The 17930-nt window shown below is 42.7% G+C and overlaps 1 protein-coding gene across 1 annotated transcript; it reads right to left on the bottom strand.

The window, feature by feature from the left end:
* Positions 1 to 2643: 2643 nt before the first annotated feature.
* mccc1 (methylcrotonyl-CoA carboxylase subunit) lies at positions 2644 to 17567 on the bottom strand. Its single transcript, XM_085436461.1, has 19 exons — positions 17316 to 17567; positions 16789 to 16832; positions 16386 to 16525; positions 16163 to 16258; positions 15913 to 16034; positions 15672 to 15819; positions 15351 to 15472; positions 13500 to 13611; positions 13198 to 13279; positions 12954 to 13081; positions 12696 to 12879; positions 12313 to 12422; positions 11901 to 12117; positions 11733 to 11819; positions 6994 to 7043; positions 6663 to 6800; positions 6124 to 6231; positions 4588 to 4659; positions 2644 to 4499 (listed from the first exon to the last, which is right to left on the bottom strand). The coding sequence occupies exons 1-19, from the start codon at positions 17369 to 17371 to the stop codon at positions 4368 to 4370; spliced, it is 2148 nt and encodes a 715-aa protein (XP_085292587.1). The 5' UTR covers positions 17372 to 17567; the 3' UTR covers positions 2644 to 4367.
* Positions 17568 to 17930: the final 363 nt, after the last annotated feature.

Genomic DNA, 17930 nt, shown 5'->3' with positions numbered 1-17930 from the left:
CCCTCTGTGTGAGATCTTGTAAGAGCCAGTGCACATCACAACTTGAAACATTGTTTGCTACACACACTAGCACATGACTGATGTTTTAAAATAGACGTAATAAAGTCCTCTAATGCTGGGGAAACAGCCCACATCACAGCGAGCTGAGGTAGCCGCGTGGGTGATGTTACGACATTCGTTTTTGTTCAGGTTGAACCCGTACACTCGTGTGAAGCAATAATCATCATTGTCACGATATGAGTCTGCTAAAAGGTCGGGTGATGTCATCACTGACCCCACCTCCCGACACCACATCAACCCAGATAACAGAGCGACCACTGAGCTCGGTGTTTGGGGGCATCGGCACTGCACACTGCAGAGTCTCTGCATGATATTTTTGAGCAGATGACAGGAGGAGGAAACGCGAGTCCTTCCTGACCAAAGGCAAGTCACACAAAGCCCAAAACACCTGCAGTGTCAGTGCGGTTCTGATGCCCCCTTGTGCTCAATGTGGACACCAGTAGTGTCCAAAATAATGGTGTCACATGTTGGAGGTGGTGGTTACGTGGCTCCAAAACAGCCTCCCTTTTCAAAGTAGCAGAGTTGATTACATAACAGTCTCTGTTAGACTGAAACAAAAGTAATAACAGCTCGAAATTTATTCTCCACACTCCACCACAGCTGTGACGGCTGGAAATGTTTTTAATTAATGTAATCCACTACTAAGTGGCACCAAAGTGATCTTTTCACGGCTGTTTTGTGCCCGGGGTTCCAAACAGCCGTGAAAAGAGCTTGTGTGAAAACACGGACCAGATCCTATAAAGCGCTGCAGCACTGACGTCATCTGGAGGCCTTGTATCTGAGTTCAGATACAAGGCCTGGAGGGGTTTTGTAGAAGCAGATGATTACTCAGTCACATAACTCAGAGTGGTGACTTAATATTTCATCGCGCCTCAAGCCCCCGTGATCTTCACGTCCAAATGAGAACAAATGCCGTCAGGAATACTGGTCATGTCCATCCACTGAGGCATGAGCATGAGTGGAAATTGGTACTAAAGATCAAACCACTTGTTTAAGTTGAAAAGTAAGATCAGAGCTGGAGGCTGATGACTTCAGTGCCAAGGTGCTCTTTCAAAATAAAAGTTTGCAGACTTGCATGAAGTTACAAAACCCCTGATCGTAAATAGAGGGAGTTCAGATTGAAATGTCAGCTGCCAGTGTCGTGCAGCCTGTCACTCGGAGCCCATCAGAAAGATGCGGGGATGCATGTCAGCGCTCAGTTTGACTTCATGTTTGTTCCCTCCTCATCAGTAAGTCGTGCTGCACCTGAGCATTACTACATAATTTCTTCTGTTATCTGATGCTGTTTGTCTGTCCTCTACTGTCTGTAAACCTGTCTTATAGCTGAAGATGCTGTTCTATTTACGAAATAAAAACATTTTTAAAGAAACTGGTCTGTGGCCTCCACTCATTTAAAAACAGTTGTGGGAAGTTGGACCCTCACCAAAGGCAAGTGGAGCAGCTTACCACTGATAACGCTCCATGGAGTTAATGAGGGAGAGGCGGCACAAGAAGTGCAGCACATAGCTGAGAGGAATGAACACAGACTCCACCTACATGAAGATCCATGAACATGCTGGGATACTGTCCATTTTTATTGCTTTCATCAATAATGTGAAGTGCTGCAGTCGTAAAAAGAAATTCCCTCAGTGTGAGAATTTTTAGGCAGAAAACCAGAGTTTAGTGCAACCTTTCAGTTAGTGTTCATGTCCTCATGTCACATCCTAGTAAGCTACACTCTACGCCCCTTTTGTTCTCAAAACATCCCCAACCCTTTAAGGCATGGACTCCACTAGACCCTTGAAGCCGTACTGTGGTATCTACAACCCTAACCCTTACTGACAGGGGTGTGGTCCTACTGACTGACAGTTTGTCCCAAATAATGCCTGCTAGACGTGGTCTGCTATGAATCACCACACTGGACCTCTTATATGTGTGCATCCATGCTGTTGGAGTGTATTAGTAGTACAGATCATTTCAGAAGTGCTCTGGTTCATTGCTTAACACCAATTGGTTCTTAGTTTATAAATACCAGTCTTCTAACCAAGCTAAGTAGGTTAGCTGAGAATGTAGCAAACCATCCTAGCATCAAAAACAAGCGCCAGCACTGACGCTTCAAAATGCAGGGGCCCACCCTGAGTGAGATCACCATGATTTAAACAATGTATGAACAGGAACTGGCACGAGGTAGTCACCAACCCATTTCCTTTATTGTGAGCACAAACACACGCCTTTAAGTTTCCGGCTGTTCTGTGTTTAACAGGCTTAACAAGCTTAACGGAGTGTGTTGAACAAACAGTTTCAGCGAGTGAGAAGTGCTGCAGTGGCTGCACCTGTAAAAGCAGGTGCACGTGGACAGTCTCAGCGGTTTCCAGCGTGAGGCAGCGATGCTCACGGAGCGTGAAGCCCAAGTCACAGTCGCGTGGATGAAGTTAAGATCCTCGGTGAAGCAGGCATTTTCACATCCCGTCACACAGCATTTAGGGCTCGGCACAGGCGCGCAGCTGTTCCCATTAGTCACACTGAGCTCTGAGGGAGGCGACGCCAGGACACGACAGCCACAAACACTCAAAACACAGGCGCATCAGTGACGACACGGGACAGTTTACACTTTAAAAAAAATTTATTACAGAATTTGACTAGTTTATTATTTTACACCTACAAACAATCCAGGAAATGTGTTCATACTGACAGTTTTAGTCTACAAGATCTCAAAGCACACCGGTTGGTGAGAAGAGAGCGATCCACTTCACCGCCGTGTCTGTGGCAGATCACTCCCTCACTGGATTTACGCGGATGCAAACCATCTGTCCGCCAAAATCTCTCCGTGACTGACATCTCATCCTTCAGGAGCTACTCTGAACCGAGAGACAAGTGCGTGCAGAAATGCTGCACATGAGACTGACTCGTCACAGAATGCACTCTGGAGTGCTTGCAGCAGCAGAGTGGAGGGTTAAAGGAGACCTGTGGTTTTTTGTTTTAACTGTGACAGAGAGGTATTGTGAGTGTGAATAATGGAGAGTTTGGAGTCAGTCTGGAAGCACAGAGTGGCCAGATTTTAATTAATAAAAACAACTTGTGCTCACGTTGTCAACTTGACGCAACCTTTCCTGTACAGCGATGCTCTTTCACCCCTCCCTGAAAAGCCCAGACTGAAGCAAAGAGCCTCTGATCAAAGAGTAATCTGGCTCGAGGAGTGGTAGCTTTTGGTGCCAATTCAGGGAACCGACACGTGTTTGATGACTCAGCAGCAACTGTATAAGTCGGCGCTTGTAACAAGCCTCCTCAGAGGAGTTTAAGCCATTAATGAGAAAGCTGTTAATGTGCCCTGACATGAGCTTGTCAAAGTTAGGAGGGTTTAATCTGCTGCGATGGCGAGAATGCGAGAGCAGAAATTCAAGAGAAAAGCTCCCCACTCTCTTGTTGCTACAGTAAGGCGTTTCTTTCCTAAACGTGACCAAAATGCCACTGAGAGCTGTAGACATAGACGGGTCTCTGTGGCGTTGCAATCAACCCCCTAGCCTGTGTCTAATGTTCAAACTGCCTTTTTTCCTTGCTCATTCATTAGTTTTCATCTTAATTACAATTAAAGATCAATAGAAATCCCCAGCAAAGATATTTTTGTGGTAAATAATCAGATACATTTTGAAAATCAACATTTTTTAGAATTACTGATGATTATTCTGTTGTAACCCTACTTTCTTCAAGAATCCTTCAGACAGTACTTGATAGAAAAAAAGTTTCATTTCTCATCTAGAAATTGTTTAAATACACAAACAGTAAAGAAACTAAAGGCAGGACTCAGTCTAACACAAAGACAGGATTTCGCCAGGTTTAACCATCACTGCACCTCCGACAAGCCTGATGCCGACCAAAACTGAAAGGAGAGATTATTCACTGACAGCAGAAAGAGAATATGGATCTGCCGATGAAGACGAATCCAGATCAGCTTCTAGTGGAATAAAACACTTGTTTGTTCTCTCTGTGTAAATCACACTTGCTGCACTGCAGACTGTATATTTCCCCGATGGTCATCCACACCCCCACTGCGGTGGTTTCATGCCCCCCGAAACTTTGAGAAATGCTGACATGTAGGCAAGAATTGCTGAGTAAAAAGAGCCGCTGTACATGATAGAAGTTCTAGCAGGAAGACATCCAGCAAACACGCGGCTGCCACATCTGTCTCAGACTGACCCAAACTCTTTGTCGAACAGATGATTTAAATCCTGCGGGAGGCCAAAACTGGCTCACACTGAGTAGCTTTCCCTCCAGCTCTTACACGTGCTAGCCCTCTTCTACCTTATAGTGTAACTGTGGCTTTGATGCATTTACTGGCTGCCTCCCTCCGCCTGCTCTTCCTCCTCCACCAGCTCAACCAGAGGAGCGTGGCGGTTGGCCTGAGAGCCCTCGCTGAAGAGAACCTTCTTGATCACACCTGACTTTGGCGCCCGGATCGTATGCTGCAGAGGCAAATACAAGAGGTGACATCATTAGAAACTCAGCAGTGTGTGTACACCGGCTAAAAGGCAAGAATCATCAGTGCCTCACCTCCATCTTCATGGCTATCATGACCATCAGTGGGTCTCCCACAGTCACCTTATCTCCGGCCTTCACCAGCACCTGGACACAGGAAAAGAGACTCGTTCACTCGTTCAATACAATAAAACCAAACCAATAATGTCACTCAGAAATAAAAAAGAAGTAACACACACAGTATTATGACTTCTTCCTTCATGCCTCCTCCACAGTCTCATTCCTCCGGCTGCTAGTGGATTTGAGGGAAGCAGTGATACACCCAGACATGTCCCCATAAATGTAATAAACAAGGCAGAGGGATTTACTATCACTCTCCAGTCATCACCAGTTGCTTAACTTGTTGTTAAGCAGCATTTGCATCTGAGCAGCGAGTTAACTGGAGGCATGAAGCAGAGACATTTTGTTGTCTGCTGATTTACAGCAGGTGTTAAAAGAAGCTGACAACATTAAGCAAAGTTTATTTGTTACCTTGTTACGAGTTGAAGAAAAACTGGGGCACAAACTATGATTGTCCTTATTTTCTGCTGTACATGATTACATGCTGATGCTGTTCAAGCAGCAGCCAATCAAAAGAAGCTAAAGCTACTTTTTCAAACAGTGGATGAACTAAAGAGATATACCAAGGCCCAGAAAGATGTATAAGAGCTCCAAACTATGGATCATGCAAAGATATTCTAGCAGAGTCCCAGATAAAAACATACCAAAATAGAAATGTGATTATTTTCCTATCAAAATTAAGCTAAACAGACTGATACTATTCTAACCTTTGTATAACAAAGGTTAGAGGTGGGATCACTTACCATCAGGACTAGGAAATATTCACCCTCTGAAGCATGTAAAGCTAATAATAAACAGACTGAACCTTTATGTCTTACAGCTGTCTAATTATAGTAATAAGCCTAAAAGGCACCCGTACAGTAGATGTGGGTCTGTTTTTTAAATACCAGAAAGTACTAAGGTCTAAACCACTTACTGGCTCAACATTTATCCTCACAGCCATGACAGTGGCATCGATCTTTTAGCTAATAATCAGCAAAAAGAACAGAAAAGAGTCAGCATATTTCCTAAAATGCCAAACTTTTGTACCCTGACTGGATGGAGTTTGTGGCCTTAGGCTCCATTCATCAATCAGAATCCTTTATTTATCCCTAAGGAAATTATGTCATGGACTTTGGGTTACTGATGTCAGAATAGTGGCTGTGATTTATGTATTTTTATGTGTCCAGATACAAAATAAAGCTGAAGAACAAAATAAGAGTTGTATGGAATTTTTCATCCGCACTGTGTGTGTCATTTCCACATATTAGGACATCTCGTGTCATACTGGTTCAGCACTGACACATTCAGAGTGGATTGTCTGACTGTTACGTCTAAAATTATATACATAAGCTCTTCAGCTTGAAATTGACTAAGACTGCATTTTAACTGGTAAAGAAACTTTACTGGACAGCTTTTTACCCTCACAAAAAACTATTAAAACTTCAAATTGAACTTTAAAAGTAAACTTTAGAAAAACACGAATATCCTTTACGCAAAAGAAAAAGTCACCTTCTCTATAGTTCCAGTCATGGGGGCCACGGCTCCACCCTGAGCTCCTGAACCGCCAACACCAGCCCGATACTTTGGCACGGGAACAGACACCTGAGAGCTTCCCTCCTGCAGCGCAGAGGTAAAGACGTCAGAAAGTGCAGTGACAGCTCGCTGACAGCTGAGGTGAGAGGACCGAAACAGGTTTTTAATTCCCCCTGATGTCAGACTGTCAGAGTGATGTCAGAGTGGAAACAGAGACAGTTTGCGCGGCGACAGGTGAGACGAAAACATCTTTGAACCTCCAGAAGGAGCTTTTGCATAGGCAAAAAAAAAAAAAAAAAAAGGTTAAAAAGGCCACTTTTTCCTCCACTTCTGTTTAAGTCACTTTTCTATGTTTGGGAAACATTTAAGCCTTGTTTGGGCCATCAGTCACCAAACATCAAAGAGTTTTGCATAGAAGACACTGCAAGCAACATGATAGATGATAACTTGGATTTCAGTGGTTTTGAGGAATATGCAAAATAGAAATCTGTATACTGTGCATGTCAGATACATACAGTGGAGAACAGGTGCACCGTGTTGTCCAGGATCACAAGTTTAGGGCGGGACTCGACGCCATTGACAGTACAGTGCAGGAACGATGCCCCGCCTTCCATCTCCACCTCCCCTGTGACGTGATTCACCTCGTCACCAATCTTAAAAAGAAAGCAGAAGTGATGCATTTGTGGGAAGTAACCTGGGTTTGTTTAAGCACCGACATCCCACATTGTACTACTGTTATTTACAAATTTGGAAAAAGAAAACTTTTAATAAATACCCGAAATATACAGATTATAAAACAGAATTAAGTATTTGTAGCAAAAAAAAAAGTTAACTTTCTCAGCTCACCTGCATACTGTAGCTCCCATCCTGGTTGTACATGATGACCACATCAACTTCTAGATGGAAAAAAACAAAACAAAAGTGTTAAAAACAGTCTTGAGATAGAGGCGGGAGAGACTGACACAAAGTCTTTAGTTAAATACAGTGGGGCAAAAAAGTATTTAGTCAGCCACCGATTGTGCAAGTTCCCCCACCTAAAATGATGACAGAGGTCAGTAATTTGCACCAGAGGTACACTTCAACTGTGAGAGACAGAATGTGAAAAAAAAAATCCATGAATTCACATGGTAGGATTTGTAAAGAATTTATTTGTAAATTAGGGTGGAAAATAAATGGTAAATGGCCTGTATTTATATAGCGCTTTTCTAGTCCCTAGAGACCCCAAAGCGCTTTACATATCCAGTCATCCACCCATTCATGCACACATTCACACACTGGTGATGGTAAGCTACATTGTAGCCACAGCCACCCTGGGGCGCACTGACAGAGGCGAGGCTGCCGGACACTGGCGCCACCAGGCCCTCTGACCACCACCAGTAGGCAACGGGTGAAGTGTCTTGCCCAAGGACACAACGACCGAGACTGTCCAAGCCGGGGCTCGAACCGGCAACCTTCCGATTACAAGGCGAACTCCCAACTCTTGAGCCACGATCGCCCATAAGTATTTGGTCACCTCAAACAAGGAAAATCTCTGGCTCTCACAGACCTGTAACGTCTTCTGTAAGAAGCTTTTCTGTCCCCCACTCGTTACCTGTATGAATGGCACCTGTTTGAACTCATCATCTGTATAAAAGACACCTGTCCACAGCCTCAAACAGTCAGACTCCAAACTCCGCCATGGCCAAGACCAAAGAGCTTTCGAAGGACACCAGGAAAAGTATTGTAGACCTGCACCAGACTGGGAAGAGTGAATCTACAATAGGCAAGCAGCTTGGTGTGAAAAAATCAACTGTGGGAGCAATCATCAGAAAATGGAAGACATACAAGACCACTGATAATCTCCCTCGATCTGGGGCTCCACGCAAGATCTCATCCCGTGGGGTCAAAATGATCATGAGAACGGTGAGCAAAGATCCCAGAACCACACGGGGGGACCTGGTGAATGACCTGCAGAGAGCTGGGACCAAAGTAACAAAGGTCACCATCAGTAACACACTACAACGGCAGGGAATCAAATCCCGCAGTGCCAGACGTGTTCCGCTGCTGAAGCCAGTGCATGTCCAGGCCCGTCTGAAGTTTGCCAGAGAGCACATGGATGATACAGCAGAGGATTGGGAGAATGTCATGTGGTCAGATGAAACCAAAGTAGAACTTTTTGGTATAAACTCAACTCGTCGTGTTTGGAGGAAGAAGAATACTGAGTTGCATCCCAAGAACACCATACCTACTGTGAAGCATGGGGGTGGAAACATCATGCTATGGGGCTGTTTTTCTGCCAAGGGGACAGGACGACTGATCCGTGTTAAGGACAGAATGAATGGGGCCATGTATCGTGAGATTTTGAGCCAAAACCTCCTTCCATCAGTGAGAACTTTGAAGATGAAACGAGGCTGGGTCTTCCAACATGACAATGATCCAAAACACACCGCCCGGGCAACAAAGGAGTGGCTCCGTAAGAAGCATTTGAAAGTCCTGGAGTGGCCTAGCCAGTCTCCAGACCTCAACCCCATAGAAAATCTGTGGCGGGAGTTGAAAGTCCGTGTTGCTCGGCGACAGCCCCAAAACATCACTGCTCTCGAAGATCTGCATGGAGGAATGGGCCAAAATACCAGCTACTGTGTGTGCAAACCTGGTAAAGACCTATAGTAAACGTTTGACCTCTGTTATTGCCAACAAAGGTTATGTTACAAAGTATTGAGTTGTATTTTTGTTATTGACCAAATACTTATTTTCCACCCTGATTTACGAATAAATTCTTTACAAATCCTACCATGTGGATTCATGGATTTTTTTTTCACATTCTGTCTCTCACAGTTGAAGTGTACCTCTGGTGCAAATTACTGACCTCTGTCATCATTTTAGGTGGGGGAACTTGCACAATCGGTGGCTGACTAAATACTTTTTTGCCCCACTGTACGTCCCTCAGCTGCTGCTGTCTGCTTTATTTTTAGCTTTTCGGTGACACTTTTTAATAGAAACACTGAATAATGAATACAAGTTCCTTAGTAATGTGTCACAGACCAGACAGGCTTTAATTTAATTTTTTTACACAATCATTAAATCGGATTATGAGTCAGTCCCAACTGTCCTCGACTACAAATTAACACATTTCTACAATTTCATTCATTCCTGTCGTTCTTTAGATTTAAAACCTCCAAAAACAGTCCAGTGACTAAAACCCATAGCCTGAAGTCACCACACGCACATGCTTATACACGTGTATCTGTATCAACTGCATAAAGACGAATCAGAAGCAAAAAGAAAGCCACTAGCATCACTAATAAAAATCACTCTTTTTATATCAGTTTTGTTGATTAGATTTCCATTTACTTGCACACACATTTAAACACAGATCTTTGTTTAATCTAATGATCATAAATAATTGAAAAGCTTAAAAGTTCTGTTAAATAAGGGAAACCGGACAAAGATGTTCATGCTTACATGCCCCCAGTCTGAACCAGTGTGTATCCATGCCCACATGTGGAGCACATATATGCATTTCTGCAAATATAAAATCCAGATCTCTGTTGAGCCAAGAACTAATTAATAACTGTTGTCGATCTTTCCGAGTTGACTTTTAATAACTACTCCTTGACTTTCAGACCCCACTCCTACAAGACTCAAAGAAATTTCACCATTAATTAAATGTGACTAATTTACATTCACCTTTTATGTACCACAGGCCTTTAGGCTGGTAGTAGTTAAACCATTACTTAAAAAGTCATCACGTGATCCAGCTGTGTTAGCTAATTACAGGCCAATGTCCAACCTTCCCTTTATCTCAAAAATCCTTGAAAGAGTAGTTGTCAAGCAGCTAACAGACCATCTGCAGAGGCGCGAGTTTCAGTCAGGTTTCAGAGCTCATCACAGCACAGAAGCAGCTTCTTCCTGTGGCCTCTGACAGCAGAAACACCTCAGTGCAGCACTTGACACCTCTGATGACAACATTTTACTAGACCAGTCTAGACTATGCTGTTAGTGTTAAAGGAAACATGCTGCACTGCTTTGAATTGCATCTACAGTAACTACAGTTAGGTTCATAAATATTTGGACAGAGATAACGTTTACTAATTTTGGTTCTGTACATCGCAACTAATTACCAATAATTCAATGGGTTAAACAAAAAGATTGCATAAAAAAAATCTGAGGAACTAAAGCAATTTTTAAACATAATTTCTTTCTTTTAAGGGGCTCAAAAGTAACTGAACAAATTAAATAACTGAAAATAAGTCCTGAACTCATGGACTTCACCAGATGCTTGGTTTCCTCCTTTTTAATACTCTGTCAAGTCTTTACTGCAGCAGCTTTCATTGCAGCTTAATTGATGTTGACATAAGGAAGGAATTGCCCACACCTGCCCATGAAATAGCCTTGTGACCCCACTGTTCAATTACTTTAAAAAGAGGCTTGCACATATTAAGGAGCTGAAACTCCTAAACACTTCATCCAGTTTGAATGTGGATACCCCCAAATGAAAACGGAGAGTCTACATATTATGTCCATGTCTACTGTATAACTATAATTAGAATATGTTTCAGTAAAAGGGGGGGGAAAAAAAAAAAACCCTAAACTTGTCAGTGAGTATATGGACCTAAGTGTGCTTCACGTCATGTACACAAGGACTCCTCCTGACACACAGAAGTCAGTGAGAAAACACTGCACACATTTGCATTGCTACACAGATGATACCCAGCTTTATCTGTGAAACCTTATTAAAAGAATAATTAAATTACAAGCGTATGTTAAAGACATAAAACCCTGGCTCACCTGTATTTTCTTCTAAATTCAGATAAAATTGAGGATACTGTATTTGGCCCCAAATATTTTAAAAACATGATATCCAACCAGAATTTTACTCTGGATGGCTTCTTCTAAAAGAACATAACAGGTAAGAGTACAAACGGGGATTAGAAAGAGATCGGGTTTCCCCCATATTACCTTTTCTTCATTGGCTCCAAGAAAAATCCACAATTACATTTAAAATCATGTCAATAATCAGGCCCCACCATATCTTAACAGCCTAAGTCCAAGTACCATAGTGTCCAAACAGAGCACTTTGCTCTCAGACTGCAAGCTTACTTGCGGTTCCTAGAGTTTCTAAAAGTACAAAGGGAAGCAGGCACCTGTCCTGTGGACCCAGTCTGTGGAAGACACCCTTTATTTTTAAAATTAGACTCAATCCATTCGTTTTTTAATAAAGCGCACAGTTAGGGCTAGATCAGGTGACCCTGAAGGCTTGCCTTAGTTATGCTGCTACAGGCTCAGACTGCTGGGGGCTAGCTATCAGTCTAGACTCATAATAAATGTAGTGAGACCTTTGAAGGAATCCATTAGGTGGGCTATCACAGATTACTGTCACTAGTTTCACACTGAATAAAAAGTAAAATCACAACCTTCTCCTGACTTACGATGTTAAATAATGTTTAGAAAAGAATTTCTGCAGAACCGACACACACGGTAAGGTTGACCTTTTCCTTATAAAATCTCAGAAATTCATGATCTGACCCTATCAGACATTTGTATTAACCTGCCAGTCATTGCGATTTAATATCTGGCAACAGAGTCACAGTATGGCTGTCACTTACTTTTATCTCCCACCTGTAGTGTCACATTTCTGTTAAACAGGATGTTGTTTCTCCAACCACAGCTAGAGCCAAATGGGGAGAAAGGATCTGGAAAACACAGATGCACAGGACTTAGATTTTCAGCTGTAATTTGTCCTGATCCAAACAATATCATCTCTGTCTCCTCACCAGTGGAGCTCTGGGTGAATCCCAGTGTGTGGTTCCTCTCCTGTAGTATCAGGCCGAGGGCTGCCTGACAGATTGTTGCCCCAGAAGGTGCTTTCGGAGTGGGGAAGAGCTCAGCGTAGTGCTGGGGGATGAAGCTGGTGCTCACATTTCCAGCCTCGAACTCTGGGTGGCCCGAAAGATTCAGCAGGAAATCTATGTTGGTGTTTAGTCCTACTATCTGTGGGCACAGAAGAACAGACAGGACGCAAAAACATCATTTTCAAGTGTTCGGCACCAATTTTTGAAGCTCGCACATACAGTGGCTATATGAAAAAAAATTTAAATCCTGTGCTCATTAAAAAAAAAAAAATAAATAAAAAATCAGCAGCACGACATGCAAAGCATCATTTAAGAGTGTGCATTTGTATCTTACATTGTACTGTCGTAAACAATACCGCAGCTTTTTTAAGGCAGCAGATCGGTCCTCTCCCCACACCACCAACTTGGCAATCATTGGGTCATAATGTGCCGAGACCTCGTCCCCTGAAACCAAACACAGATAAAAAGCTCCCACCATTTAACTTTATTAGTGCCTTACTGCAACAGATTCCCATTTCTGATGCTGTGGGCCAGTAATATGTGGGGCTCAGCAGTGAGGAGCTCCAGGACAGAGCTAAAGCTTTGGCACCACACTTGAGAGAACTGAGCAATCCACCATCGTTAGGACAACATCTACCCTTAGCATAGAAACTAATACCCTAAAAAAGAAAAATAAATTTATTCTTTACCCTATTTGTATATATAGTTGACTCCTACCTTCTCTGACGCCAGTCTCTATACGTGTATGTTGGTCTGGTGGGGGAGTGGAGAGATGCAGCAGAGGCCCCGCCCCAGGAAGGAAGTCATTATTTGGGTCTTCAGCATAGATACGAGCCTCAAATGAGTGTCCCCTTAGCATTATGTCTTCCTGAAGGAGAGGCAAGCGCTCCCCTGCTGCCACCTGGAAAAGAATTTCACAAATCATTTTGTCACCTCAAAAACATTCTGCTCTCCCCTTCCTCCCTCCTTCCTCACCCTGAGCTGCCACTCCACCAGGTCAGTTCCAGTGATCATCTCAGAGACAGGATGCTCCACCTGCAACCTGGTGTTCATCTCCATGAAATAAAAGTTGTGCTGGGCATCCATAATGAACTCCACCGTACCTGCACAGAGAGACAAACAGAATGATGGCCCTTTTTCTCCCTGCTTGTGCAAAAGCTGTTTTACTGTGAGTCTGGATCACTCTGGTGCGATGAATGCAGGAGAGGGAGTGTTTTACCTGCTCCAACATAGTTGACAGCCTTGGCTGCTCTAACCGCTGCTTCTCCGAGTTTTCTCCTCACTTCAGGGCTTATACCAGGCTGAAAAAAAATGCCACCAAACACAGAAACATGTTCATTTAAGTGGGAAACAAGTTATTATTTACTTCACTAAATGGAAAAACAAGAAGAATTATTTTTCCAGAAATAGCCGATGGACCTATCACGAGGTTAACCTCAGGCCAAGATCATTTCAGTTAGATGTGTTGATCCAAATGTATTCTTTCTCCTTAACTTTGTTCAAACTTTATCACTCACTTACCCCTGGTGCTTCCTCTATGATCTTCTGATGTCTCCTTTGAACGCTGCAGTCCCTCTCAAACAGATAGACGGCATTGCCATGCATGTCCCCAAACACCTGGACCTCCACATGTCTTCAGGACACAGGAATATGAGAACTATAAAAACTTGTCAACATGGAATTTTACTGTTGACTCATCATATTCTATAACCACGTAAATTTGTTTTTAAAACTGCAATACTAGGGATGGTTATCGAAATCTGTTCTTGTTGAGAACCGATTCTCACTGTTTCAAATCCTTGGAATTGTTTGCCATTTTTGCAAACGATTCCCTTATCGATTCCAGTCGCCCCGAATGACGTCACCACGTTGCGGAGCGTCATTCACCTGGCAGGAAACATGGCGGCTCAAACGCTCAAAAGTTTGGTCATACTTTACGAGAACCGATGACAACAGGGCAACTTGCAATACTTGCAAAGTAGATATTTCATTAAGGGAGGAAACACTACGAATATGCAAAAGCATTTGCTCACAAAACACACGATAACCTTAAATGAATGTCGTGTTTTTAATTCCGATCCGGACTCGTGAATCTCAACCCAGCAGCAGCGGTAACGTTTGCACGTCCTCTCCCGTTAATGCGGCAGGTAAATAATCAACTAACAGTGCATATTATGTTAGCGCGAGCTACCTTATTACAAAACCTCCCATTACTGTGCATTTAGGTGACCATGATGAGACAGACAGTCTGGCTCAGATGCTGGCAGTTCTCGCTGCAGTCTACCGGTAGCGTATCCTTTCAGGCAGGATAGACGAATGTCACCGAGCAGTGTCTAAGTTTGTAGTAAAAGCCTTGCACCCATTTGCCACAGCAGATGCCCCCGATTTACGGTAAGTGAATGTGTTTAATTGTAGGCAGAGACATTACTGGATATTCTTGTGTAATTGCTACAGAATAATTGATGTTATACTTTGTTATTGCTACAGAAGAATATTTATTTTACATTTACAATTTTTTTCCCCGGGGACCCTGTGACACCCCATTGAAGAGCCGTAGGCTGTAGATCTCTTAAGAGCTCACTGCTGGGTTTGTAAGGCCATGTTACTCGTAAATTTCTATCTTGTTCAAAGAGAAGATATAAAACAAAGTTCTAAGCTGATCGACCTTAGTGTTCTCCTTTTTAAAAAGAATCGATAAAGAATCGAATTGTTAAACAGAATCGAAAATGGAATCTGAATCGTGAAAATCTTATCAATACCCATCCCTATGCAATACACTACAGAAATCTATGAGAACAGTACATAGCCTCTGCCGACGGCACTTGATACTAATGAAGAAGAACATAGCAGGAAGACAAAACAGGAGGACGGAAGAAAACGTTTGAAAACTTCTGATTTCAGACTGAGTAAAAAAATTATTGTGATTTAATTTGAAGCTTTATTCGAACTTATGGACAGAAGGCATATTTGTTAAATACTACTAGCAATTTAATTTGCATTCCCAAATATTTTTACTTATTTCATTTTTATTCTGATGGTCCTTTTGAGTTATTTTAAAACACATTTGATTATTTTCAAATTCATGTTTCCTGGGTCATTATTCTAATTTGCTGTGGTAGGACGAGACAACAGAGTGATATTTACAGGTGGGTAGACTTGAGCAGGCGGAGCCTAGAACAGGAGGTTAGCCCACAGGAAGTGGAGTTCACAGTTATTAAAACTGTTGTTGACTAATCGAAGAAGAACTGGCAAATTAGTCGACTACCAAAATCATCTTTAGTCACAGCCCTACCTCTCCATCACAAAAACAAGACAACATTTTGGCCACACGGTGGTGCTGAAAACTGCCTAGTTAACAGTTAAATGTGTTACCTGGGGTCCTCCACGAACTTCTCGATCAGCATGACATCATCATTGAAGGATTTTCTGGCTTCCCTCCGTGCTGACTCCAACTGCTCCAAGAAGTCAGAGTCTGAGCGTGCAATACGCATGCCCTGCAAAATTTTAAAGACAGATGAGTTAGGGTGGCAAGAGTTTAAAGACCACTGACTAACTCAAAGCATAACTCTGTTCTGGGCCCAACTTAATGTCAATCTGTCACGGTGTTGACGTGTATCAGCTGATAAAGGCTGGCACTGAGATCAGCTAATCTGCCAGGATTGGACAAAAGCTTGACTTGATGCATCCTCTCACCTTCCCCCCTCCTCCACGAACTGCTTTGATCATCACAGGGTATCCAATCTGGACAGCCTCTGCCTGCAACTTCTCATTAGATTGGTCCTCTCCATGGTAGCCACCTATAATTGGCACGCCAGCAGCTGACATGATATGCTTGGATGTGCTGAAAAACAAAGTAAAATAAAACACATGAGTTGAAACACATGGTTATTATTTATCTTTCCTATAAATTTGGGTTACAGCAAAGAGACCAAACCTTTTAATGCCCATATCTCTGATGGCAGATGAGGGAGGCCCAATAAAGATGATTCCTTCCTGTTTACATGCCTCAGCAAACTCTGTGTTTTCTGACAAAAAACCATAGCCAGGATGGACCGCCTGCAGATACAAAATGTCAGCAGCAAATAAGTAGATTTAAAAAGGAAACACAAAAAACGGTTACAACACAGAAATCAGACATAAGTGATTAAAGAAGGCTAAATACTATAATGAAAAGAATTCCTTACGTGTGATCCAGATTTTTTGGCCACTTCCAAAACTTTGTCCATAGAGAGGTAACTCTGCTGGGAGGGTGCAGGGCCAATATGGTAGGCTTCATCTGCCTTGAATAATAACAAAGCAAATACAGGTTTAAAAAACAAAAACAATGTCATATTTTATCAATTAAAGGCAGCTTCAGGAAATTATAAACAACTACTTCTTATAAAGTAAAAGGATCCAGTGTCTCACCATAGCTACATGCATGGAGTGTGTGTCTGCATCACTGTACACCGCCACTGAGCGTACACCCATCTTCTTGGCTGAACGCATCACACGGCATGCAATCTCTCCTCGATTGGCAATCAGCACCTTTTCTATCCTTCTCACCCCTGGAAAAGACAAACATCACTGCTCCAAACAACCTCAGCAAGGTGAAGGACTTGGACGTACAGTGTGTGCAAGTCAGTATTTGTAAAATTGGAACAAGATCAGTTCAGAGATTAATCAAACAAACATGCTGAACACCATCAGCTCCTGAAATGGCTGCATGTTGCTTTTCTGTGTAGTGCATGTGATTTTTGGACTTTTTGCATCACTCTTAGTGGTTACTCAATCATTTGGAAGTTTTGCATGTATATTTATGCTTCCTCACCTCCTGAAACAAGCCTCACGCCTCTCGTGCTCCATGACAGCTTCCTGTGGAGAGACAGAAATAACTTCAGCACCACTCGATACTACATAGGCTGAGCTGCTGCTAGAGCAACACAGCAGTGGCACAGGCAGTTCATCACAATACGCATTCAAGAAACACATTGCAGTCAGAAACAAACTCCAAGCTAATTTGAGCTAGTTAGACAGCATGCGAGGTTGCTCCCACAAATATGTTGTGCTATGTTGTGCTAGCACCATTAGCAACGCTAGCAGACAATTTGCTAGCCATTTAACCTTGGTCCATTCTCATATATATCAGGACAGAGTCTCGGTGTTGAATGCAAATAACATTTTCTGCAGGTCAGAAGTCGTGTCCACAGGCTTAATGCTAGCGCCGTGTGCTTAGCTCGGAGAATAACATTAGATAGCCTCCCAAATTGACACCTGTAAGCTATCGTTAAAAATGAGTGCGCTAATTGTCGACCCTCTATAAGACAAAACAGCCCTTCAGTGCTCTTAGGTACTCACTGCGTGAATATCCGCAGGCCCTGCAGAGTTGGGAAACTTAAAATAACTGCAGCCATAGCCACCAGCTGCTGAGGCTAGCTGTGCTAGCTAGCTGAATGAGCACCTGAAAAAAAAGGTCTCGGTGCTGGACTGGATAAGCCAACAAGAGAAATGTGATCGACTAAACTGTATATCTCAAAACCACAGCGACTCTCCGGTAAATTTCGTTATCATTATTTTTGACCTCTCCAAGGACTCGTAGGGGCGACAGCCAATTAGAAGGGAAGGATAAGGAGGCGGTGAATAAGCTGCAGTTATCAAAAGTCGTCAGCAGATGGCAGCATTTCTCTGTCGAAAAGCTTGAGAATTAAAAGTTAACAGGGACTCGAAGTACAAATTTTACTGCATTCAGAACGTTGAATGCATTTTTGTTATGCATCCCTTAAATTATTTAAAGTATTATTTTTAATTTGTGCAGTAAAATACAACATAATGCAATGAGTATTAGTTTGCCCCCCCTTTCTTAAGGTTACAAAGTATGATGAATAGAGACTATTTAATAACGATGTTAGTCTGTACTCTCGCACCCATTTGCTTTTAATGGCATTATTTATAGCTTTCTCGTGCGATTAAAAA

Source organism: Copadichromis virginalis, linkage group LG17 (assembly GCF_057382275.1).
Source record: "Copadichromis virginalis isolate Kocher_CV1m ecotype Utaka linkage group LG17, C_Virginalis_male_GT1.1, whole genome shotgun sequence".
Taxonomy (NCBI): Eukaryota; Metazoa; Chordata; class Actinopteri; order Cichliformes; family Cichlidae; genus Copadichromis; species Copadichromis virginalis.
This window is presented reverse-complemented; position numbering and strand designations above follow the sequence as displayed.

What these genes read in the sequence shown, in the direction of transcription:
- mccc1 (XM_085436461.1), bottom strand. Translation starts at nt 17,371, where the DNA reads ATGGCTGCAGTTATTTTAAGTTTCCCAACTCTGCAGGGCCTGCGGATA. An exon ending in ATTCACCCAGAGCTCCACTG is followed by an intron (nt 11,820 to 11,900) that starts GTGAGGAGACAG and finishes TGTGTTTTCCAG; the next exon opens with ATCCTTTCTCCCCATTTGGC. An exon ending in CGGTGCACCTGTTCTCCACT is followed by an intron (nt 6,232 to 6,662) that starts GTATGTATCTGA and finishes TCTGCGCTGCAG; the next exon opens with GAGGGAAGCTCTCAGGTGTC.